Here is a 25,144-nt window from a genome sequence, read left to right as displayed (position 1 = left end):
ATGTCTCTTGCCTTAAAAACTAGTCTAGCTCGCCACCTAGTGGTACATAATACTAAAAGAGCTGGAACCTCTGGCTGCCAGACAATCTCAGGATCTTCTGGCTATACTACACACACTGCCATGTGATAATTAATATAAATCACACACACACACACAAATAGACACACAGAATAGAACAGAGCACCCATTTTATTTTACTGTTGCCTATTATTAGGTTCCAGGATTTCTGCCTGGCTGATTTTTCACATTCTATATATTTTCATGACTCGTCTTTTGTTTCTAAGTGGGAAACTGTCTTGTTCTGGTATGTTGTTGCCAAGAAACCAACAAGGTCTTCCGCAACTTAGTTCCAAACCTTAATTTTGGGCATCTAGTACAGGTCATAAGGCAGCACGGTATAGCCTGATCTCATTAGATCCTGGAAGTGAAGCAGGATCAGTACTTGGATGGGAGACCACCAAGGAAGGCTCGCCAGAGGAAGGCGATGGCAAGCCACCTCTGCTTAGCCACTTGCCACGAAAGCCTCTTGTTGGCGTCGCCGTAAGTCAGTTGTGGCTCAGCAGCACATGCATACGTAGTACAGGCCGTAAAAACCCAGAGGAAAGATAGATATACCACTTGGTCCTAATTTTCCAGAAGGTGGGATTTCCCCCCCCCCTCAATTTTTCTGTCCTCCCCCTCTGTTTACACTGTCTCCTTTCTCTTCAGGAGCCTGACCAGGGCTTCTTTCACCTGATTGTTTCTCAGGCAGTAGATCATGGGGTTGAGGAAGGGTGTCACGGCGGTGTAGAAGAGTGTCACGGCCTTAGTTATGGCTGACTGGTTTTCCCCACCCGGAATCAAGTACATCCCTGCCACTGAGCCATAGAAAAGAGTCACCACCAGTAAGTGGAACGATATGGTCGAGAAGGCCTTCATCCGACTGCCTTGGCTGGACGCTTTCATTAGAGTGTTCACCATGATGCTGTAGGAGAGCACGACAAAGAACATATTGCCGATGATCAGAGCGTTCAGGCAAAACTGGCTGATGACGGGCGCGGCTCCTAGCGGAGGGCAGGCCAGGGACAGAATGGGCCCGGCATCACACAGAAAGTGGTCGATGACGTTGGACCTGCAGAAGGACAGCCTGGAGATCAAAACGGCCGGGACGAGGTACCACAGGAAGCCGACGGCCCAACAAGAACCCACCAGACCGTAGCAGGAGTTTGGGGACATGATTTGCGGGTAGCGCAGCGGGTGGCAGATGGCCAGGTACCGATCCAAGGCCATGGCCGAAAGGTAGAAGCATTCGGTGCTGCCGAGAGCAAAGAAGATGTAGAACTGAATGAAGCAGTTATGGAAGGAGATGGCCCCTTGAGGGGACGTAAGGTCAAAGAGCATCCGGGGGACTGTGGCGCTCACGTAGCACATCTCCAGCCAGGAGAAGTTGCTCAGCAGGATGTACATGGGAAGGCGGGCCAGGTGGGTGTCCAGAACCACCAGTACGATGATGGTGATGTTCTCGGCCAGAGTGAGCACGTAGAGAATGGCGAAGAAGGTGAGAAGCAGGAGCCGTTTCTGCTGCCCGACTTCAAATCCCAGCAAAACGAATTCCTCCACTCCAGTCCTGTTGGCTGGATCCATCTGGAATCAGATAGCAGAATTATTATGACATCGAAGGCTTTCACGGCCGGAGTTCATGAGTTGCTGTAGATTTTCCGGGTTGTGTGGCTGTGGTCTCTGTGGATCCAGTCACAGCTACTGGCGAAACGTCAGGTTCTACAATGCCAAGACCACGACCACGCAACCTGGAAAATCTACAGCAACTAGCAGAATTATTGTTAGACACCCCTGTGCGGGTGAAATTACCAAAAAACACAAGGGAGGAAACATATATGTGTCAGTGTTCCCTCTAAGCTGAGTTAGTGTGAGCTGGCTCACAGTTTTTTAGCCTCCGGCTCACACATTCTTGTCTTAGCTCAGGAGGGGACGGCTCCAGAGCAAACTAATTTATGCAGCAGCCAAATCGCTCGCTCACAACTTTCATGCCAGTAGCTCACAAAGTAGAATTTTTGCTCACAAGACTCCACAGCTTAGAGGGAACATTGATATGTGTGTCTGTGTCTGTGCATATATATGTATATATGTCTGTGTATATCTATATATATATATAAACGGAGGAATAAGCATTAGTTATCTGAAATCGTATCTATATATATATAAACGGAGGAATAAGCATTCGTTATCTGGAATCGTTCTACTTTTTTCTTTTCTTTTTTGCTTAAAAACCTTTGGAAATTCATACCAAGTATTTAAAGGACTTCGTATGACATCCCAGGCTTCTTCAGAAGAACCGTATCAAGTGTGCTGATATTATGAACCCCCATAAAACTGGTGAGGTCCCAATGAAATGAAGAATGAAGAATCTTGCCTACATTCCCCTCATGAGCTGAGCCAAGATCTGAGCCAGAGACTTCCGTAAGATGAAAAATACGGGGTCTGCTGGCATTGGAAGGTGTCGGGACTCAGTGTCAGTGACATGCGAATACCCTTGCCTGAGACCATGGAGAACTGGGGTTAGTCAGAGTAGACAGTGCTGACCTTGATAGACCTGCGGGCTGACTTAGTAGACAGAAGAAGAAGAAGAAGAAGAAGAAGAAGAAGAAGAAGAAGAAGAAGAAGAAGAAGAAGAAGAAGAAGAAGAAGAAGAAGAAGAAGAAGAAGAAGAAGAAGAGATTGGATTTATACCCTGCCCTTCACTACCCAAAGGTGTCTCAGAGCGGCTCACAAACACCTTTCCCTTCCCCACCCCACAACAGGCACCCTGTGAGGTAAAAGAAGAAGAAGAGATTGGATTTATACCCCGCCCTTCACTACCCAAAGGTGTCTCAGAATGGCTTACAAACTCCCTTCCCTTCCCCTCCCCACAACAGACACCCTGTGAGGTAGGTGGGGCTGAGAGAGCTCTTGACACAAACTGCTCTTTTTCAAGGACAGCTCTTATCAGAGCTATGGCTTGCCCAAGGTCATCCAGCCAGGTGCAAGTGGAGGAGTGGGGAATCAAACCCGGTTCTCCCAGATTAGAGTCCGCGCACTTAACCACGACACCAAACTTCAATGCATTCATTTTCCAGCTATCGAAAGGAGCCTCCCTTGGCTAACTGCGTTTCAGGATGTATTAGAAGGCTGAAAAGGGTGCAGGCTGCTTGCCTGAAGCAATTCAGTAACCTATTTATTTAAAACGTTTCTCTCCCACCTTATCTCCTCAGACCTTACCCGTTCCTACAATAACCATGACAATAATTCTCAGCATTGCTAAATGATACAAGAAGCTTCTTAGAAGTTCTTGACGTAGCTGGACGTTTCCACCAAGACCAAACTGTGAGGGAAGGAGGCTCGGTCTGTCCAAACTCGGCATCTTTGGATTTCTTCCTGGATGCTCGTCATAGAACCATTCATAGAGTTGGAAGGGGCCTTACTGGCCATGTAGGCTAACCCTCTGCTCAGCTCAGAAGAACCACAGCAAGTGCATTCCCCACAGATGGCTCGCTATGCTCTGGCTGAAGTCCTCCAGCAAGGGAGAGCCCACCACACTTATAGGGAATTGGTTCCGTTGTTGGACTATTCTCTCCATCACAAAGCTTCTTCTCATACTCAGCTGAAATCTACCCTCTGCAACACCAGCCCATTAGATGAGGTCTTGTACTCTGGGACAGCAGAGAACCTGGGTTGTTGTTTTTTGCCTTCCTCTGTGTGGCAGCCCTTCGAGTATCTGGAACATGCAATCACACAATCACATTTCCTCGCTCTTCCCTTCACCTGACTAAACATGCCCAGTTGCTTCAGCGTTTTCTCACAGGACTTAAGAACATAAGAGACACCAATGTTGGATCAGGCCAAAGGCCCATCCAGTCCAACACTCTGTATCACACAGTGGCCAGAAATACCAGGTGCCATCAGGAGGTCCACCAGTGGGGCCAGGACATTAGAAGCCCTCCCACTGATTGACACCCCCCCAAGCACCAAGAAGACAGAGCATCACTTGCCCCAGACATAAGAACATAAGAGACACCAATGTTGGATCAGGCCAAAGGCCCATCCAGTCCAACACTCTTTGTCACACAGTGGCCAGAAATACCAGGTGCCATCAGGAGGTCCACCAGTGGGGCCAGGACATTAGAAGCCCTCCCACTGATTGACACGCCCCCCCCCAAGCACCAAGAAGACAGAGCATCACTTGCCCCAGAGCCCCTATCTATACCTTGTGGCTAATAGCCACTGATGGACCTCTGCTCCATATGCCTATCTAATTCCCCTTTGAAGCCGTCCATGTTTGTTTGCATGACCACCTTCACTGCCCTCTTCTGCAACTGATCCTGCGTCCCTAAATTATTTTCAAAGCACTGAGCCCAGAAACTGAACATGTCACATCAAAGTAAGTATATCCTCCTGCTTTTCATTTATTACCTCCATCTTCCTCACCCCTTGGAAGCCAACTGTTGTTCACCTGGGACCCCCCCAAGCAATGTCCCAGTTAGGAGGGGACTTGCTTAGCCTGTTCTGCTCAGAGCATTCCTCTGGTCTCATGTCTGTGCATTTTGGTGGGGTGCTTAGACTTTGACTGACGATTGTTGTCTTTCCGAACACCACTAGATTTGCACTTTGCCACATTTATGCCCTCTCAATAACTCTGCAGGTTTGCAGGCAGAATTCTATAATTCTATAAAAAGGCAGAATTCTATAAAAAAAGGCAGCAAAATGGTAAATGGGAGGTATTTGGCAGCGACGAAGACAGCGGCTCAGAGAAAGGGGACAAGAGTCCGGAAGATGAAGGAGCAGCGAAAGGTCCATCTTACAATCTGAGAGACATAAAAGGAAGACAGCCCAGAACATGAAGATTGGTTTGGGAAGCGCATGAAAAGACTTTACTAACAATACTAATACACTAACATTTCTATTTGTTTTCACAGGATAAGATGAAAGACGATTGATCAACTCACAGAAGAAGCCAAAAGAAGATATGATTAATACTAACAAAAGATTAATATGCTAATAAAAGCATCACTCACTCTTTTCTTAATCCCGCTATATACCCTCCGTCTTTCTGAAATTAAAAGCAATAAAATTCTCTCCTTTTTAGGAGAGTTTATATATATATATAAAAAGGCAGCAAAATGGGTCTTTGACTTCATTATTACTTATTTATGTGTTATCAAGTCTCCACTGACTTATGGCAACTCCAGTGAGGCAAGCGAGAAGCGGGGGGGGGGGAGGTTTACCATTGCCTAGGGGAAGCCTTCCCTGGCGGTCACCCTTCCAATGTTCCCTCTAAGTTGTGGAGTCTTGTGAGCAAAACTTCTAGCTTGTGAGCTACTGGCATTAAAATTGTGAGCGAGCGATTTGGCTACTGCATCAATTAGTTTGCTCTGGAGCCATCCTTCCTGAGCTCAGACAAAAATGTGTGAGCCGGAGGCTAAAAAACTGTGAGCTAGCTCACACTAACTCAGCTTAGAGGGAACACTGGTACTGACCGTGCTTAGCTTCCAAGAACTGATAAGACTGGGCTACCCCATCTTGCCTTCCCTCCTGACTTTATTATTAACCAAGTTAAAATCAAGGAGGCCAAAAGCATCACAGGGATGTTGTAAGCCTTCCCACACTCTCTTTCAACAGACATAGCTTTATATTGGCCTATTGTAATTTCTTTGATGACGCTCACATCTGTTGATTGACTGTGACACCCATTCAGATTCATCCTGCTTTCCGCAACCTTCTTAAGGTTCCCATTTCTGTACCTTAGTAGTGTTTAAAATGCTGCTCCATCCAGCAAAAGCTTCATCATAAGGTCAGGGGTGAAATCTTGTGAAGACATACGTCGTTTTTCCTGGTGTTGGACGATGATGCCCAACTGTAGCGTTGGTCATGTGGTCAGATAGCGGGAAGACGGAGTGGCTATGTGGGAAGGGCAAAGTGGAATGCTGCTGATAAATATTTGGTGCCCCTTGGGAAAGGGTCCCTGTAGAGCAACATCAATAGAAGCCACAATATTGCCTCTTTGGAGGCAGCTTAGCTCTTCCAGGGAATAGAGAAACAGGCAGTTTCCACAGGTAAGCCCCCTTTGGAATTCTGTGTCTGCTATGGACCGTTATGAACAATGAAATGTATTAGTAACTTTGACTTATTATAGGAAAACGTCTGCAGTTCAAGGGAGAGGTGATAGAAAAAGGTTCCACCCAATAACTGATGTCACCAAGTCCTATTGATGCATCTCCCAAGGGAAGACTTGCTGCCAGAAGATCAAAACAAGACTCTCCCTGATGTGTCTGGCAGAAACCTTGGCTAGATATTATTCTCCCTGAACAGTGTTGGATTGACTGAGGCAATGAGCCACCATTCTGTACGGTACTTGGAAAAGAGCCAGTTTGGTGTAGTCGTTAAGTGCGCGGACTCTAATCTGGGAGAACCGGGTTTGAGTCCCCACTCCTCCACTTGCACCTGCTGATGTGACCTTGGGTCAGTCACAAGCTCTGGCACAGCTGTCCTTGAAAAAGAGCCGTTTCTGTCAGAGTTCTCTCAGCCCCACCCACCTCACAGGGTGTCTGTTGTGGGGAGGGGGAGGGAAAGGAGTTTGTGAGCCGCTCTGGGACTCCAAGTGAAGGGCGGGCTATAAATCCAATCTCTTCTCTTCTTCTTCCTCTTCTTCTCTCGCTAACAGAGATAGGAGCTGAAGGCCAAATGGTGTCTTGTGTGGCCTCCTTTTCCTTCTCCCAGTGGGAGCCACTTGCCCCTCATGTGTATGGTTGGCCTGGCTCCCGCCTGGCAAAAACAGTATGATGGCCAGGGGTCATTTCGTAGGAAATGAGATGCAGGAGCTCATTAGCATAACTCATTAGCATAACTTATTTGCATATGCCACGCCCCCTGACATCACTGGAAGTGTGTGAGAAGGCAACACCCACTGCTCAGGCACCACTGGACTCTTTTGGATTGCTAGCTATGGGGGGGGGGACATGCAGATCTGTCCTCACAGAGGAGGGAGAGCTTGTGCCTGAATAAAACTTGGTCTTAAAGGTGCCACTGGACTGTTTTTTGGGGGGGGCTCTGCAACTTACCTGGTTGTTTCTTACTCTGACTGAGGGCTGCTGGAAGCAGGGGGTGGGGCTTGTTGCATGTGCCCACCTCCTGGGCTCTTTACTGCCGGAGCTCCGCTCCTGTGCGCTCCGGCAGGAAATGACCCCTGATGATGGCAAATCCAACGCGTGCATCTGGGGTGGGTGGGAGAGAACCTTGTGTGGACAGCCTGGTGGCAGAGGTGGCGGCGAAGGGGACTACAATTCTTCAAAAGCAATAAATGGGAAATGAATGTTTGACTTGTTCAAGTACGGACTGCACATCTTTGATAGCAGACGGAGTGCAAAATAAGGCGATGGGGGCCTTTGCTTTGAAGATATGGGTCGCCTTGTGCTAAGTATTTTGTTTTATGTCTAGTCATTTTCCAAGGAGGCAAAAAAGAGATAACTGAGCACAGAAATATGAGATGTAAAGCTAACATCGTAAGCAACACAATTCAAGCTCAAGAATGCTTTGAAACACTTTGCCCAGTGAAACTGATAGGCAGGAGGTTTAGCGCAGGGCTCTTTTTGTAGAAAAAGCCCAGCAGGAACGCATTAGCATAATAGGCCACACCCAACAGCAGAAACTTATTAGCATATTAGGTCACACCCCTGACAACACAGCTCATTAGCACATTAGGCCACACCCCCATGTTACCAGAAGTGTGGTCATCCAGCCTCACTCACCTTTTGCTTCTTATTCTGTTTACCTTGTTTGTTGTCAAAACCCAGGGCTTTTTTTGATGCAGGAACTCCTTTGCATGTTAGGCCACACAACCCTAATGTAGCCAATCCTAATGAGTGTCTGCTGTTGGGTGTGGCCTATTATGCTAATGAGTTCCTGCTGGGCGTGGCCAACTCGGGAGCCCGCTGGAACTCCGTTCCTGTGCGTTCCTGCCCAAAAATAGCCCTGGATCATTTAGGACATACAAATGAAGTATTTCTTCAGGAGTTACTGCCAATTGATCTGGTGATAGACACTACTGGCTTTGAGGGCTTTAAAAGGAGACTAAAGTTGTACACATGCCAACTTTTCTTTTGCCATCAAGTCACAGCTGACTTACGGCAGCCCCGTGGGGGTTTTGCCATTGCTTGCCTCTGCACAGCATCCCTGGACTTCTTTTTTTAATATATATATAATTGTTATTGTTTTCTTACTACACACTACAAACTATAAACTACAAAACTAAAACTACAAAGAGAGTAACAAGGAACTTTGACAGGCTAATCAAACGCTTTGGGTATATGTCTACATGTTAAAGGTCACATGCAGTTCTTTAAAATCTAATCAAAGTATACAAATAGAACAAACAAAGGCATGCCGGCCACATGACCACGGAAACGTCTTCGGACAGCGCTGGCTCTTCGGCTTGGAAATGGAGATGAGCACCGCAACCCTAGAGTCGGATTCGACTGGCTTTCGAGCAAGGGAACCTTGACCTTTTTAAAAACCATACGGTTGAGGCTGCTGTATAAAAAGAACAGACCAAGCCTTTCATTTTAAGCATCACAGAAGAGTTGCACGACAGAGAGATCTCAATAACCTTGGGCTTAAAATGTTTGCAGATTTGGGTTCTGGTTCACAAAGCGGTCAGAGAAATACCTTGAGGTGGCCTCTGGGTTTCCAAGGAAGCAACAAGCTTGGCTCTTTCCCCAGCTTAATGGGAAGGCTTTCTGACTGGCAATCTAAGACACACTGATCAGGGAAACAGGGCAAAGTCTGAGTCCAGGGGCACCTTTAAGACCAACGAGTTTAATTCTGGGTATACGCTTTCATGTGCAAGCACGTTTCTTCAGATACGGTGTGTGTGCACACGAAAGCTTATACCCAGAATTAAACTTGTTGGTCTTAACGGTGCCACTGGACTCAGACTTATTTCTATTGCTTCCAAGGCCGGCCCCAGCTTATTTTGCACCCTAGGCGAGGATCCCTTCTGGCGCCCCCCCCCCATGCGCCCACCAATTTTAAAAAATAAATGCATTTTAGGAAGAATGAAAAACACAAATAATCAAGAAACTCCCAGAGTACGGGGCCGGGTGCAGCTTGGCGCCCCTAAGGGCTGGCCCACTCTAGGCGATTGCCTAGTTTGCCTAGTGAATGAGCCGGCCCTGATTGCTTCAGACCAACACGGCTACCCCACCTGAATCTATGATCAAGGAAAGATACCCTTCTTGTCCAAAGGTTGAATGTATTAATGTTGCCGGGAGGTTGGGTGTTTCTTCCCCACCTTCTTCTCACCTCCCTACACAGTCACTCTCCTCATCAGAAATATTGTCTTTCTCTTCCACAACCTGCCTAGTGCCTCCTTCACCTGATCATTTCTCAGACAATAGATAATGGGGTTGAGAAAGGGTGTCACGGCAGTGTAGAAGAGTGTTATGACCTTAATGACCTTCATCTCGCCTTCTCCAACCGGGACTACATAAGACCCTGCCACGGGGCCATAGAAAAGCGCCACCACCACTAAGTGGAAAGATATGGTGGAGAAGGACTTTGTCCGGTTGCCTTGGCGAGAGGTTTTCATCAGGGTTAGAATCACGGCCCCGTAGGAGAGCACAACAAAGAACATATTGCCTAGACAAACGACAACATTCATGGCGGTCTGAAGGATAATAGGAGCATTTGCTAGTGGAGGGCAAGCCAATGACAGAATTGGCCCAGGATCACACAAAAAATGGTCGATAACATTGGGACCACAGAAAGTCATACTGGAAATCAAAGTCACTGGGATGACATACACCAGGAATCCAAGGAGCCAACAAGACGTTACCAAAACATAACAAGAATTTGGAGACATAATTTGTGGATAGCGCAGTGGGTGACAGATGGCCAAGTACCGGTCCAAGGCCATGGATGAGAGGAAGAAGCATTCTGTTGTGCCCAGAGAGAAGAAGATGTAAAATTGGAGGAAGCAGGAACTGAAGGAGATGGTCTTGTGGGATGAGGCCAGGTCAAAGAGCATCCGGGGCATAGTGGTGCTCACATAACAGATCTCCAGCCAGGAGAAGTTGCTCAGCAGGATGTACATGGGAAGCCGGGACAAGTGGGTGTCTAGAACCACCAGTGTGATGATGGTGATGTTCTCAGCCAGTGTCAACACATAGAGAATGCTGAAGAAGATGAGGAGTAGGAAACACTTCCGCTGCCCGAGTTCAAATCCCAGCAAAACGAATTCCCGAATTCTAGTCCCATTGACTACCTCCATCTAAAAATAGATAAGAAAATTATCGTTATGCATGATATACCTTTATTGACTGGTTATTTGTATCCCTAGAAAAAGAAGTGCTAAAGATACATGCCAATCAGTTAGGGAAGGAGAGCAGTCCTCCTGCAGTTCAGATATCATGTCCATTTTCTGCAGAAACAAGCTGCATCGGGTAGCTATACGTTGTTAAGTCTAAAGAGTAACTTTGGGCCACATATTATGCTTTTGAATGTGGCTGGGAGTCATTCCCTTCCTATCTTGCACATGCTAAATTGTCTTCATGTCTGGGCTGAAGGAAGTATGTACAAAGACAAATATGGTCACAGTCCATAGACATGAAAAGATAGAGCCACAGGAACTGTGTAAAGTGCGCTCAATGTTTCTTTAACGATAGCAATAATGTTTTAGATATGAAAATTACAAAAGTGATACTAATACACTCAAATTGTAAATCCAGTTACATATGATAGAAGATAACAACGACGGCGGGACGGTGGTCTCCAGAATGTGATGCCGTTTCGACAAACGTCTTCTTCTGACCAAGAATCTATAAGTGGGGAGAAATTTTCTCCATTACTTGTGCAATGAAATAGGTGAAACTGTTATTGAACTTCATGTGAATCGGGTAGCTTTTCTATTGAAGTGCAACTTTCCAAACATCATCCACTTCTAGATTCTTGGTCAGAAGAAGACGTTTGTCGAAACGGCATCACATTCTGGAGACCACCGTCCCGCCGTCGTTGTGATCTTCTATCATATGTAACTGGATTTACAACTTGAGTGTATTAGTATCACTTTTGCAATTTTCATATCTATAACATTATTGCTATCGTTAAAGAAACATTGGGCGCACTTCACACAGTTCCTGTGGCTCTATCTTTTCATGGGCTGAAGGAAGGCCAAAATAATGCCAGTGAGGCTAAGCTTGAATATGCAAGTTCCATTTAGAAAGCCACGCACACACAATCTCTTATGTAATGACACTCACCTATGTCATGATAAAATGGAAGTCCTAATCGAATCGCAGGGAATGCCTTTTTAGAATGTTTCGGGTGCAATACAGATTACCCCGAGTACAGAAAAACAAACAAAAAACCAAACGTCATTGCCTGCCTCTTCATAGTGACCCTGGACTTCCTTGGTGGTCTCCAATCCAAGTACTAACCAAGGCCAACCCTGCTTAGCTTCTGAGATCTGATGAGATCGGGCTAGCCTGGGCCATCCAGGTCACAGCAAGCCAGTATTAAAAAGGTAAAGGTCTCCCTTGCTCAAAAGCCAGTCGAATCCGACTCTAGGGTTGCGGTGCTCATCTCCGTTTCCAAGCCGAAGAGCCAGCGCTGTCCGAAGACGCTTCCGTGGTCATGTGGCCGGCATGACTAAACAGCAAGGCGCACGGAACCCCATAAAACAGGTCGGACTGGAAGAAAGCAGCAGCCCCAGAGTGTTTGGATTCACTGATAATTAAGTTAAAATCACGAAAACCAGTGAAGAATAGCAGATGCATAACATGAACCTTCTCTTTCAGTCTCTCTCCAGACTGTTGGCAGAGACTGTGGTCTGACAGTGGTGTTCAGCTGCAGCTTTGGTCATGGCTTGGAGGGAAATGAGAGGAGAAACCGAAATGCTACTAATAAATTATCGGTGACCCGTGGGAAATGGCCCCTCAAGAGTAATATCGCTAGAAGACAGCTCGGCTCCCTGTTGTTATGATATGCAGGCAATTGCCACGAGTAATCAGCCTTTCCTTCCAGAATGCTGTGTTTGGTAAACATGGGCCATCTCCTGTTGATAGATCTGTCAAGGGAAGACCTACCTCCACAGGACCAAAACAGAAACAAGGATGCTTCCCTGTACATGGAAAACTGGGGCATTAGGAAACGACCTCGGCTAGATGCTTGGCTAGTCTCTGAAGGACAGTGGCTGAGATGGGACTGAGGCCACTCTGTTCTTGGAGACGGCTCTCAGTTACAAACACAGGGGTCATTTCCTGCAGGACTGCCCAGGAGCGCAGCTCCGGCAGTCAAGAGATGAGGTGGCGGGCACATGCAACAAGCCCCACCCCCTGCTCCCAGCAGCCCTCAGTCAGAGCAAAAAGCAGCCAGGTAAGTTGCAGAGCTCCCCCTGCCCCCCCGGTCCAAGACAGTCCAGTGGCACCTTTAAGATCAACTTTGTTTTTCTCTTTGTAATGTAAAAATCATAAATAAATCTTTTTTTTAAAAGACCAAGTTTTATTCAGGTACAAGCTCTCCCTCCTCTGCAAGGACAGATCTGCCCATTCCCCCCCCCCCCAATAGCTAGCAATCCAAAACTGTCCAGTGGAGCCTAAGTGGTGGGTGTTGCCTTCTGACACACTTCTGGTGTTGTCAGGGCGTGTGTCATATGCAAATACGTTATGCTAATGAGCTCCTGCACCTCCTTTTCTACGAAATGACCCCTGTACAAACAGATGGACACCAAGGTTTAGATCCAAGTGGCTTTTCTGTGGGTGAAACAGGAAGGGCAGGTGCCCTTCAACCATCCAGAAAAGGCTATGCCAGGGATCGTGGGACTCATATGAACAAAAGCCTTGTGGCACAAGGGTTGTAGTCAAGAAGGGAATTAGGTGAGGTAGAGTGAGAAACCTGGCTGGATCCAACTAGTGCAAATGGAAAGGGACTTATATACATGGATTTTCCTGCCTCCCCCTTCTTGCTGCAGCCCCAGTGGTCTCTGGACCCCACTGAACAGCTGTGGGGAGAAGAGGGCCCTGTAGTGGGAAGGAGGAACTGGATAAAATTGTCTTCCCGTGGTGAGGTTCTAAGCCCAAGTCTTTCCTCTTTCTTTTATCTCCAAATATGGCTAACACGGTGCATACTTATGCAGAGTTACTCCACTCTAGACACCCTGGAGTAATAGGGTTGCCAGCAATGTTCCCTCTAAGCTGTGGAGTCTTGTGAGGAAAAATTCTAGTTTGTGAGCCGCTGGCATGAAAGTTGTGAGGGAGCGATTTGGCTGCTGCATAAATCAGTTTGCTCTGGAGCCCTCCTTCCTGAGCGAAGACAAAAATGTGTGGGCTGGAGGCTAAAGAACTGTGAGCTAGCTCACACTAACTCAGCTTAGAGGGGACACTGGTTGCCAGCTCTGAGCTGGGAAATTCGTGGAGTTTTGGGGAATGGATCCTGGGGTGGGTGAGGAGAAGAGGGTTGCAAAGCCAGAGTCCACTCTCTGAAGCTGCCATTTCCCCTCAGGGGAACTGATCTCTGTGTGTAAGAAAGGGCCACGAGAACTAAGCACTGAGGCCCACTTATTTATCGCAAAGTGCCAACATGGCAATTAAACCTGAATACTGAGGTTTTACGTTAGAAAAAAACAACTCATACATTAACTTAAGATGATCCAAAGTAAGGAAAGCAATCCCAAATGCTTTCATTTACTTAAAATTATTTGGCAGAGAGTTCGACACTTTAATGGTGGTCTGGGCCTGGCTGGGGCGATGGCACGCGTGCCCACAGAGAGTGTTCTGAGTGCCCCCTCTGGCACCCGTGCCATAGGTTCGCCACCACTGGCATAGAGAGTCAGATTCAACTAGCTTTGGAGCAAGGGAAACCTTTACTTACCACAGGGAAACATGTTTCCACGGGAATGCAACACGACAGCTATTTGATACTGGTGTAGAGGAAAGAGTAACTGGGTGGGGGGGATTTCAGAGAATTAGTGATTTGATAATGTTTTAGTGTGATAGCTTCAAATGGACATGGTATTCAGTCGAGTTGAGGATGTGAGACTATAGCTTACATGAAGCTGCGTTACACTGCACCAGACCCTCGGTCCATAAAAGTCAGTTTTTTGTCTACTCAGATTGGCAGCAGCTCTCCAGGGTCTCAGGCAGAGGTCTTTCCCATCACTTTCCCATCCTGCCTGGTCCTTTTAGCGGGAGATGCTGGGAATTGAACCTGGAACCTTCTGCACACCAAGCAGATGCTCTACCACTGAGCCACGGTAGAAAGGGAAAAGCAATACATGGCAAATGTTTGAGGTACAACTCCGGGTTTCTTAGGTTTGCAGCCTCTGCTAGTTACTCGTGTGAGATCTGGTGGTAGAAAAACTGAGTAAATATTCTGACAGTCAGAGCTGTTTTCTCAGTGGAACAGGCTTCCTCGAGAGGTGGTGGGCTCTCCTTCTTTGGAGGTTTTCAAACAGAGGCTAGATGGCCATCTGTCAACAATGCTGATTCTGTGAACTGAGGCAGATCATGAGAGGGAGGGCAGGAAGAGCTGCATCAGTGCTTAGTTTTTGTGGCCCTTTCTTACACGCCCAGGGAAATGCCGATCGCCACTTTGGGGTCAGGAAGCAAATTTTCTCCAGGCCAGTTTGGCTGGAGATCCTGGAGGTTTTTTTGTCATCTTCTGGGCAAGGAACAGCGGTCACTGGGTGTGTCTGTGTGGGGGAGGCATTTGTGAATTCCCTGCATTGTGCAGGGGGCTGGACTAGATGACCCTGGAGGTCCCTTCCAACTCTATGATTCTATGATACATTGGAAACCATTTTAATTTGAATTAAGGATGCTGACACATAGTTTGGGATGCTCTTAAACTGGTATTGCAGGGAAAACATAATAGTCTGACTTCCTATTGCAGGACAGAGAAGGAAAGGAACAGAAGAACAGAACCCCTAACCTCTTGCCTAAAATACATGAACTGGAATTTAGGTACAAAGCAATTTGATACACATTGTGTTTAAATGAAAAGGATGAACTTGTCACAATATTTATGACAAATCTATTTAATAAAGTAACAGAAGAAGGAGTAATGCCCCGTATCTGGAACAATCACTGTAGTTCCTACGTTTGGCAGAATGTTTGTTCTTGCAAACTCTTAGAGAACAGTGTCAAGGTCTACCAGAAGCTGTGCATCATCATTTAAAAATGATATTGATATATAGTATCAGCATTGTATTAATTTCTTTGATCGTCCTAATCCTGCGAATGATCAGGAAGTGTTTTGAAAGGGATTTCCCCTTATTAAACACATGGAGGCTGAGGAAGGAGCTGTCCAGCGTTCTGAACAAAGATTAGGAGACGGCAGGGGCCTTCATACATTTGGAAGAGATACTCAGTTTTCTAGTAGTAAAAACAATTGTTTCACACCATGTTTGATTTTGGGCAAGATGGCGGGATGCCTATGGACAAAATTGGAATTTTTAGGGTCTCACTGAAGAAAAGCACTTTGACTTAACAATTTAGTCAAAATTGTGGGTGCAGCTGAGAACCCTCGAATAATTCATGATTTGCCCTGTCTCACCAGTAAGAATATCTCTTTCTGGTCCTCATTTTATTAAACATCCTGATAGTTTCCATTAAAAAGCTTTATTGTGGACACTACTATTGCATGTTTTGTGATACATTTCCTGTTCCTTTCCTCTTTTTCACACTGTGACTTTTCTTTTCAAAAGCACAGCCTTTCTTCTCCATAGCCTGCACAGTGCCTCCTTCACCTGATCATTCCTCAGACAGTAAATCATGGGGTTTAGAAAGGGTGTTATGGCAGTATAGAAAAGTGTGACTATCTTAGTGACATTTGGATCAGTTTCTCCTCCTGGCTTTATATAAATCCCTGCTGCAGGGCCATAGTAAAGTGTGACCACCAACAAGTGGAATGATATGGTGGAGAAGGACTTGGCCCGATTGCCTTTGCTAGAGTTTTTCATCAAGGTGACAATCACAGAGATGTAGGACAGCACAGCAAACAAGATGTTGCCTAGGATCACCACAACATCCATAAAAACCAGACTACTGAGGGGAGCATTTGGTAGTGGAGGGCACGCCAAAGCCAGAATCGGCCCAGGATCACACAAAAAATGGTCAATGACGTTGGGGCCACAGAAAGACATCATGGAGATCAGTGTCACTGGGACAATGTATGCCAGGAAGCCAAGAGCCCAAGAAGCAGTGACGAGGACATAGCAGAAACTTGGGGACATGATCTGTGGATATCGCAGTGGGTGGCAGATGGCCAAGTACCGATCCAAGGCCATAGAAGAGAGGAAGAAGCATTCAGTGCTGCCGAGAGAGAAGAAGATGTAAAACTGGAGGAAGCAGGAGCTGAAGGAGATGATCTTGTTGGACAATGCCAGGTCTAAGAGCATCCGGGGCATAGTGGTGCTCACGTAACAGATCTCCAGCCAGGAGAAGTTGCTCAGCAGGATGTACATGGGAAGCCGGGACAAGTGGGTGTCTAGAACCACCAGTGTGATGATGGTGATGTTCTCAGCCATGGCGAGCATGTAAAGAAGAGTGAAAAAGACGAGGAGCAGGAGTCGTTGCAGCTGCCCAACCTGAAAGCCCAGCAAAATGAATTCATGAACCGTCCCGTTGGTGAACTCCATCTGGAATTAGATGACAGAATTAGCATTGCATAAAATAGACTGCAGTTGTCTGGCTATCTGTCTCCATAGAAAGAGAAATGCTAAAGAGACATGGAATCCACAGAGGGAGGGGGAATGTCAAACCCCCCCCATCCAGGTTTCATCAGAAGGTATTGTTCCTCTGGGTACTTTAAATTATGAAATATAAAAAATAATAGCAAAACGTGCACTTTGAGTAATCTTCTGCATAGGGTTGGAGTGATGCCGTTGCTAGGAGATGGTCACAATTTGTTTGTTTGTTTATTTATTATTCAGGGTGGCTTACATAAAAGAGCAAAAACGCATAAATAACAGTTATTAACAATCCTAAAACCTTCTAAAAACAATCTATTATTATAAAGTGCTAGTAAGAAACGAATCTGATAGTCATAGTCAATGTTCCCTCTAAGCTATGGAGTCGTGTGAGCAAAAATTCTACTCTGTGAGCTCCTGGCATTAAAGTTGTGAGCAAGCAATTTGGCTACTGCATAAATTAGTTTGCTCTGGAGCCATCCTTCCAGAGCTAAGACAAAAATTTGTGAGCCGGAGGCTAAAAAACTGTGAGCTAGCTCACACTAACTCAGCTTAGAGGGAACACTGGTCATAGTGTTGTTTAGCGATGGCGGCAACCATTCAGTGATCTATTCTAATAATCAGCTCATTCATGGATTCCTTTATGTGGCTGGCACAGGCTGTGGCTGGTCGCTCCGGGGGGCAGGGCTCTCTGCCTTTCATCTATTGGGGGCAGCTCCTTAGCTGAAGTTCTTGTCTCCAAACCACACTAGTCAAAATAAGTCAATGGTAATTTATTTTTAGTGTAATCAGCCTGGTAATTGACAACAGCAGTTCTGGGAAGCTTGAAGGTCCTCCATTGGAGGTTGCAGAGAATTGAAAGGATTTAATAACTTCCACTGCAACAGTGGCTGAATGGGGCAGAGGGAGAAATGCCAGGGACTGAATCTGGGACCTTCTGCATACCAAGCAGATGCTCAGCCATGAGCCACAGCCCCTCCCAAAACCATTAGAACAAAAAACCCCAACCAAATGCCTTGTATTGATAGGCAGACACTAACAAGATAGATTTAACATATTCAAACCCAGCCAAATTCTACGTTTGAGGAAACAATTCCCTCCTACACAGCACCAGCTGTCTCAGATAAACGAGTCTCTTAAAGAGATGTTCTATATTGCTAGCACTGCTATATATCTTGTACTTGTCAGTTAGAATGAGGGGAGAGGTTTACAAAGTACATAGATAATGCCATCAAAACTTGAAGATCTGAAAAGCAGATTGTGTTTTTTTATTATTTATATTTTCATAATTTTCTAGAATACAGTAGAAGAAACTAAGGGTGCATTCAGACGGGCCGTTTAGTCCGCTTTCGGCCCGCCTCAGAGACGGATTTTATCTGCGCGGTCACACGGTCAGCATCTGCCTCCTGTTCCCAGCCGTCGCTTTCTGGCTCAAAACAGCTTTAACCCGGAGTATTTTGATACCAGGTCCCCAAGTGGTGTTTTCCTGATTCTCCGGTTCCAGCCACATTTCCCCCCCTGTGTGATCGTGCCTCCGGTGTCGAGCCACTTCCATTTTAAACCCCCTCCGTGCTCGAAATCAGCCCGAGGCTTCCGCTTTTCGCCTGCCATTTTTAAAAAAGCGTTGGCGGTGTGCGCATAGGCGGAGGTCCGCCACAGGGTTATTATAAACAATGTTTAAATGGTGCCTAGTTTTAACCTTTAGACGAGTTCGGGATCTCACGGAGGCCATTTTCGGCGGTAAACGTTTAAAGGGAAGTGTTACAGCAGTCAGGTTGAAGTGGAAATCGCTGTTCTGCGCAGGTGTGAAACTTTTATTTCCACAGATGGCTGCCTGTGCACATGGCCAGAATGAGAGAGAGAGAAAAACAACAGCGCAGCAATCTGAAGCAAGGAGGTGAGTGTGATTGCGATTCTCCAGGTTAAAAAAGACCGCATCAGGGCCAGAGCAATTTAAACTGTTCCCAGCACGCCATCTGACCGCACCCTAACTGTACAGAATTTACCATGAAATGGCTGGGTTGTTTCATCCAACTTGTGGCTAGTGTAACACCAGGAACTTATTTGTTTATAAATTGGATTTATAAATCACTCAATCCCTGAGTATTCAGGGCTCTAAGCGACGAACAACCATAATTACATATCCATTCCGATAAATACAAAAATCAATTCCAGTGCTTTAAAATTAATTTTTTAAAAATTCATAAATGAAAACAATTTCATAAATAACCATTTCAGAAGTATTCAGATAACACTGATGAATCTAATTATAACTGTGTCCCCACATGGGTGGGGGGGTGGGGTAAGTTGGGAGCACAGTGAACCCACAGAGCAAGACTCTCCCACCAGAACCAAAAAAGCATGAGATGAAGACAGAGAAATTGTCAGCAGCAGCCAGAGTTTCAAAAGTTTCTATTCCATATGAAAGTATACAAATAGTACCTTAGATAGTCTGGGATTCTCTGAAACTGGTGTTGCAGGGGAAGGAGAGGGAGAGAAGGGGAAACCGATCTTTTGGCCCAAACACATTCTAATTTTTTTCCCCACAGAGACCTGTGAGTGATCAGGAAGGGTTCTGTGAGGGGCATGTCTGGCCTTTCAGTTGTTGAGGGCACTGAATGAGAGACCCTCCTTGGAGCAGGCAGGGACCTCCACTCATTTTTTTCAGAGAGACTTCATTTCCCCATAGCATAGAAAACGATATGACAGTGTCCATACTTAAGGATGGCAGGGTGTCTTTGAATGACACTGGAAATTCTAGAGTCTAAGTGGAAGAAATCACTTTGCCTGAACAATTAAGTAAAAATTACGGGTGCAGCTGAGAATCCTGAGATACCTCATCATCCCTCAGTTTCATTAGCCAGCAATGTTCCCTCTAAGCTGTGGAGTCTAATGAGCAAAAAGTCTACTTTGTGAGCCACTGGGATTAAAGTTGTGAGCAAGCGATTGGGCTGCTGCATAAATTAGTTTGCTCTGGAGCCATCCTTCCTCAGCTAAAACAAAAATGTTTGAGCCGGAGGCTAAAGAACTGTGAGCTAGCTCACACAAACTCAGCTTAGAGGGAACACTGTTAGCCAGAATCTTTTTTCCCCTTAAAGGTAAAGGTTCCCTTGCTCGAAAGCCAGTCGAATCCGACTCTAGGGTTGCGGTGCTCATCTCCGTTTCAAAGCCGAAGAGCCAGTGCTGTCTGAAGACGTTTTCCGTGGTCATGTGGCCGGCATGACTAAACACCGAGGTGCACGGAACGCTGTTACCTTCCCACCGAAGTGGTACCTATTTATCTACTTGCAATTCCTTGCTTTCGAACTGCTAGGTTGGCAGGAGCTGGAACTAGAGATGGGAGCTCACTCCATCATGCGGCACTCGGGTCTCGAACTGCTGAACTACTGACCTTCCACAGCCTGCAGTTCAGCGTCTTAACCACTTGAGCCACCGCAGCTTAGCCTTAGCCACGATTTTATCATAAATCATTATAATTTCCTTTTAGAAGCACAAATGCTCCCCCCCCCACGGTCCCACTTCAGTCGCCTTTGCTTTTTGTAATTGTCCCCGTTACTGTACCTCAATAGCTTTGAAAGCGATGCGCCATCCAGGAGAAAAGTCATCAGAAATCTTCTGTCAGAATTGGGAGGGGGGAAAAGTCTATTGCACCTCCCTGTAGTTTTACCGCGGAGCCCAGCTGTGATGTAGCTGTCCATGCGGCAGGCTTGCTAGGACGAAAGAGAGGGCATGCATGAGCGTGGGCGTCTGAATGCTTCTGATAAATCTTTGGGGGGCCCTTGAGACTGTGCCCCTCAAGGACAATATCAGTAAGTTCTCACTTCAGACACAGGCTGCTTACTTCTGCCATGAGGAAACAAACACCATTTCCTCACACAATCATTTCCCTGAGTTTTCTCTTTGGACTATTTTAAGCAACCAGATACGCCGATAGAGTTGATTAGGTTGTTGAGGAAGGGCTAAAGCGGCTGGCACCTTTTAGTTTAGAAAAAGACACGACTAAGGTGGGTGTAAAGGCGCTGCGGTGGCTCAAGTGGTTAAGACGCTGAACTGCAGGTTGTGGAAGGTCGGTAGTTCAGCAGTTCGAGACCCGAGTGTGCCGCATGACGGAGTGAGCTCCCGTCTCTCATTCCAGCTCCTGCCAACCTAGCAGTTCGAAAGCAAGAAATTGCAAGTAGATAAATAGGTACCACTTCGGTGGGAAGGGAACAGCGTTCCGTGCGCCTCAGTGTTTAGTCATGCCGGCCACATGACCACGGAAACGTCTTCGGACAGCGCTGGCTCTTCGGCTTTGAAACGGAGATTAGCACTGCAACCCTAGGGTCAGACTCGACTGGCTTTCGAGCAAGGGAAACCTTTACCTTTACCTGAGGTGGGTGTGTGAGGATACAGTTACACACAGTGTGGGCATCTTCTCCCGTTCCTCCTGCAATATTAGACTTGGGAGTCATCCAATCAAATTGGCGGGGAATCAGTGGAGGCTGGCCCAGTAGGGGAAATGGGACGAGGCTCTACCACCTCCTCCCGGCCTCCTGATTGTCCTTAGCAGATAGTCCCTGTGGTGGTAGGCTGGCAGCTAAGTCACTCTTGCCATTGTTTAACTCAGCAGTGCAAGCAAGTCCCTCCCTAAGGTTACCAACCTCCAGGTGGGGCCTGAAGTTCTTGATCCCCAGACAACAGAGTTCCCTTGGGAAAAAATGGCAGCTTTGGAGGGCAGAATCTATGGCAGGGGTCCGAAACCTTTTTGAGCTAAGACGCTAGTTCAGAATTCTGGCACAGGGTGGTGGGCACAACTGCAAAATGGCTGCCAGCAGAAGCAGAGCCAACCACAAAATGGCTGCCGGGGGAGGCAGAGTCACACACACAAAAGGAAGCCTAAGTGCGGGGGAGAAGAATGATAACTTTCAAAAATAGACCGGGAAGGAGGAGTGAGAGTGTAAAACCACAATGTGGTGGCAGCCTCAACTGAAATGAGAGCCAGTTTGGTGTAGTGGTTAAGTGTGCGGACTCTAATCTGGGAGAACTGGGTTTGGTTCCCCACTCCTCCACCTGCAGCTGCTGGATGACCTTGGGCAAGCCATAGTTCTGTCAGAGCTGTCCTTGAAAGGACAGTTCTGGAAAGTGCTCTCTCAGCCCCACCTACCTCACAGGGTGTCTGTTGTGAGGAGGGGAAGGGAAAGGAGTTTGTAAACTGACCTGAGACTCCGAGTGAATGGTGGGGTCTAAATCCAATTTCTCCTCCTCCTTCTCCTCCATCTACCCAGCCAATCAAATCCCCAGTGGTCGGTCAGAGGCCTTGTTGGGCAAGTGTCCCACCTGGTTCCACTTTCTAAAGTTACTTGGTTGGCTCCAGGAAAGGTGTTGGTGGAGACCATGATACCTGTGGGCGCCATTTTGGGAATCCCTCCTCCTCTGTGGCATTTCATCTCCACTGAGCTCCCTTCCCTCCCCAAACTCTGCCTTCCCCAGGCATCACCCCCAAAACTCCAGGAATTTCCCAAGCAGGAGTTGGCAACTATGCTACAGAGCAGCAGGCTTTTCACTTTAAGCCAACTCCATCCACACCAGTGTATTAGTATATTGGGCAGGGAGCACTCCTTATGGCTCCCTCTGAGGCCCTGATTGGTCAGTGGATCCATAGAACCCCCTTGATCAGTCTTGTTGATCTTTCCCTGGTAGGGAAAAAAAAAGGTTGCTTTTTTTAACCAACCAGGGACTCTGTCTGATGGGGTACCAAAGTCACAATGTCCTAGTGTACTGTTTTTTTTTAAACTGCCACCAGGGCAGGGGATCTGACATTCCCCAAGGAGCGGCCCGCCACCCTCCATCCACTTTCCCCTTTATTCAGAATCAAATTCATACTGAAGAACAAATTGAGGGTGTGTGTGTTGAAATTAGGAGGACCAACAGGTATAGCATTGCATCCTTGGCAAATTGTGCCATTGGTAGATTGTACCAAAGGTAATTTGAAGGCAAATCTGCACATTCTCTCAATCTTTTTTTTTGTTGCCAGTAAAGGTGCTGAGACTCTAAAAGGCTCGAATACAAAACCAACAACCCACGCCAATGCTCCCTCTAAGCTGTGGAGTCCTGTGAGCAAAAATTCTACTTTGTGAGCTACTGGCATTAAAGTGGTGAGCGAGCGATTTGGCTGCTGCATAAATTAGATTGCTCTGGAGCCCTCCTTCCTCAGCTAAGACAAAAATGTGTAAGCTGAAGGATAAAAAACGGTGAGCTAGCTCCCACTCACTCAGCTTAGAGGGAACACTGAAGCCAATCTGATGTGGGCTGTTGGTATTATAGTTAATTGCCACACGAATACATGAAGCTGCCTTACACCGAATCAGGACACTGGTTCATCAAAGCCATTAGCAGAGGTCGATTTGGGGGCATCACGGGGGATCACCGTTCCCCCGGGTGAGATGCGATGGGCAGGGCACATGACGAAGCCCCGCCCCCTGCTTCCGGCCACCCCGCTTCCGGCCCTCATTCAGCCAGGAGGAGGCAGGAGAAGAGGGAGGGTAAGTTGCTTCCTCCCCACCTCTGATGTCAGGGGGTGTGGCATATGCTAATGAGTTATGCTAATGAGTTCCCCTAGCTCTTTTTCTACGAAATGACCCCTGGCCACTGGTACTGTCTACTGAGACTGGCAGTGGCTCTCCAGGGTCTCAGACAGAGGTCTTTCACTTCACCTACTGTCTGGTCTTTTAACTGGAGATGCCGGGGATGGAACCTGGGACCTTCTGCATACCAAGCAGACGCCCTATCACCGAACCCTGGCTCCTCCCCATAGCCAGTGGTGAAGGAATGCCTTCTGAGGCTCTATGTGGCCAAAGGCCTCCTTGATTTGTGCAGCTTTGCAACATAGGGAATGAGTTCTTGATTGAGGTTTTGAGTGAGTGAGTGAGTGAGTGAGATGAAACCTGCAGTGCTCATATCCTTCTTTATCCCATAAAACTCTAGCTTCTGGTTATGTTTGTTGAGTTGTAGGTTTTAGCTGGGCTCTTTTTGTAGAAAAAGCCCAGCAGGAACTCATTAGCATAATAGGCCACACCCAACAACAGGAACTCATTAGCATATTGGGCCACACTCCTGACATCACAGCTCATTAGCACATTAGGCCACCCCCCCATGTTACCAGAAGTGTGCTCATCCAGCCACACCCACCTTTTGCTTCTTATTCTGTTGACCTTGTTTGTTGTCAAAACCCAGGGCCTTTTTTTGTAGCAGGAACTCCTTTGCATGTTAGGCCACACCCCCCTAATGTAGCCAATCCTAATGAGTTTCTGCTGTTGGGTGTGGCCTGTTATGCTAATGCGTTCCTGCTGGGTGTGGCCAACTTGGGAGCCAGCCGGAACTCCATTCCTGTGCGTTCCTGCCCAAAAATAGCCCTGGGTTTTAGGGAAGGTGGCAGCGTGACAGGATTTCTCTCCTACATCGGATGTTGCTACCGTAGCTGCACACCCAGCGGCGAAAGGAGAGGTTGCCTTAGGGCAGCACCCACACTGGGATTGGTATTCCTCTTTTGTAGATTTTGTAGACCAAAGAGATTTTTCTAGGTGGTCTTCCACATGCAGTTGTCTTCTTAGGCAGTGCTGCAAGCGAGGGGCTAATTGGATCTAACCCCGTGGTTCTCAAAGTGAGAGGAAACTAGTTCTGGGAGGATGCATCCGTTCCCTGGGATTTGGTGAAGTGAAATAAATATGGGTTTATGGCAGCCTACAGGAGCCGTATTTCCTTCCCTTCCCTGTTGTAGAGACCCCTGGACTCCCTTTCCCCATAAATGCTTTTGAGATGGTTCTCTTTTCTGTACCTCAATAGCATTCAGAGTGATGCTCTGTCCGTAATAAGGTACCCTGTAAGCAGTGTTCCCTCTAAGCTGAGTTAGTGTGAGCTAGCTCACACTTTTTTAGCCTCCAGCTCACAGATCTTTGTCTTAGCTCAGGAAGGATGGCTCCAGAGCAAATTAATTTATGCAGCAGCCAAATCACTCGCTCACAACTCTAATGCTAGTAGCTCACAAAGTAGAATTTTTGCTCACAAGACTCCATAGCTTAGAGGGAGCATTGCCTGTAAGCACTGTGTCAGGATATGGGTCACGAGTGCTATTTCCTGTGTCAGGATATGGTTCACGAGTGCTACACCAGTTTGGTGAAGTGGTTAAGTGTGCGGATTCTAATCTGGGATAACCGGGTTTGATTCCCCACTCCTCCACTTGCACCTGGCTGGCTGGCCTTGGGCAAGAGGTAGTTCTGATAAGAGCTGTTCTTGAAAAAGAACAGTTCCTGTCAGAGCTCTCAGCCCCACCTACCTCACAGGGTGTCTGTTGTGGGGAGGGGAAGGGAAAGGAGTTTGTAAGCCACTCTGAGACACCTTTGGGTAGTGATGGGTGGGGTATAAATCCAATCTCCTCCTCCTCCACCTCCTCCTCCT

General features: G+C 47.0%; 3 protein-coding genes across 3 annotated transcripts; all 3 read right to left on the bottom strand.

Moving 5' to 3' along the window:
• Nucleotides 1-684: 684 nt before the first annotated feature.
• Nucleotides 685-4,819, bottom strand: LOC107117775 (olfactory receptor 11G2-like; the record flags this gene model as incomplete). The annotated part of the gene is made up of 2 exons (XM_015419939.1): nucleotides 685-1,606; nucleotides 4,794-4,819. Coding segments are annotated over 2 exons (948 nt in total), but the record flags the coding sequence as incomplete, so codon positions are not given.
• Nucleotides 4,820-9,334: 4,515 nt separating this feature from the next.
• On the bottom strand, nucleotides 9,335-10,297 carry LOC107117774 (olfactory receptor 11H6-like). Its single transcript, XM_015419938.1, has one exon. It carries the CDS (start codon nucleotides 10,295-10,297, stop codon nucleotides 9,335-9,337), a length of 963 nt encoding a protein of 320 aa, XP_015275424.1.
• A 5,403-nt stretch (nucleotides 10,298-15,700) lies between these two features.
• Nucleotides 15,701-16,660, bottom strand: LOC107117773 (olfactory receptor 11H6-like). Its single transcript, XM_015419937.1, has one exon. The coding sequence runs from the start codon at nucleotides 16,658-16,660 to the stop codon at nucleotides 15,701-15,703; it is 960 nt and encodes a 319-aa protein (XP_015275423.1).
• Nucleotides 16,661-25,144: the final 8,484 nt, after the last annotated feature.

Source organism: Gekko japonicus, unplaced genomic scaffold (assembly GCF_001447785.1).
Source record: "Gekko japonicus isolate JY-2015 unplaced genomic scaffold, Gekko_japonicus_V1.1 scaffold3888, whole genome shotgun sequence".
Lineage (NCBI taxonomy): Eukaryota > Metazoa > Chordata > Lepidosauria > Squamata > Gekkonidae > Gekko > Gekko japonicus.
The sequence above is the reverse complement of the archived record's forward strand: the minus strand, read 5'-3'. Positions and strand labels throughout refer to the sequence as shown.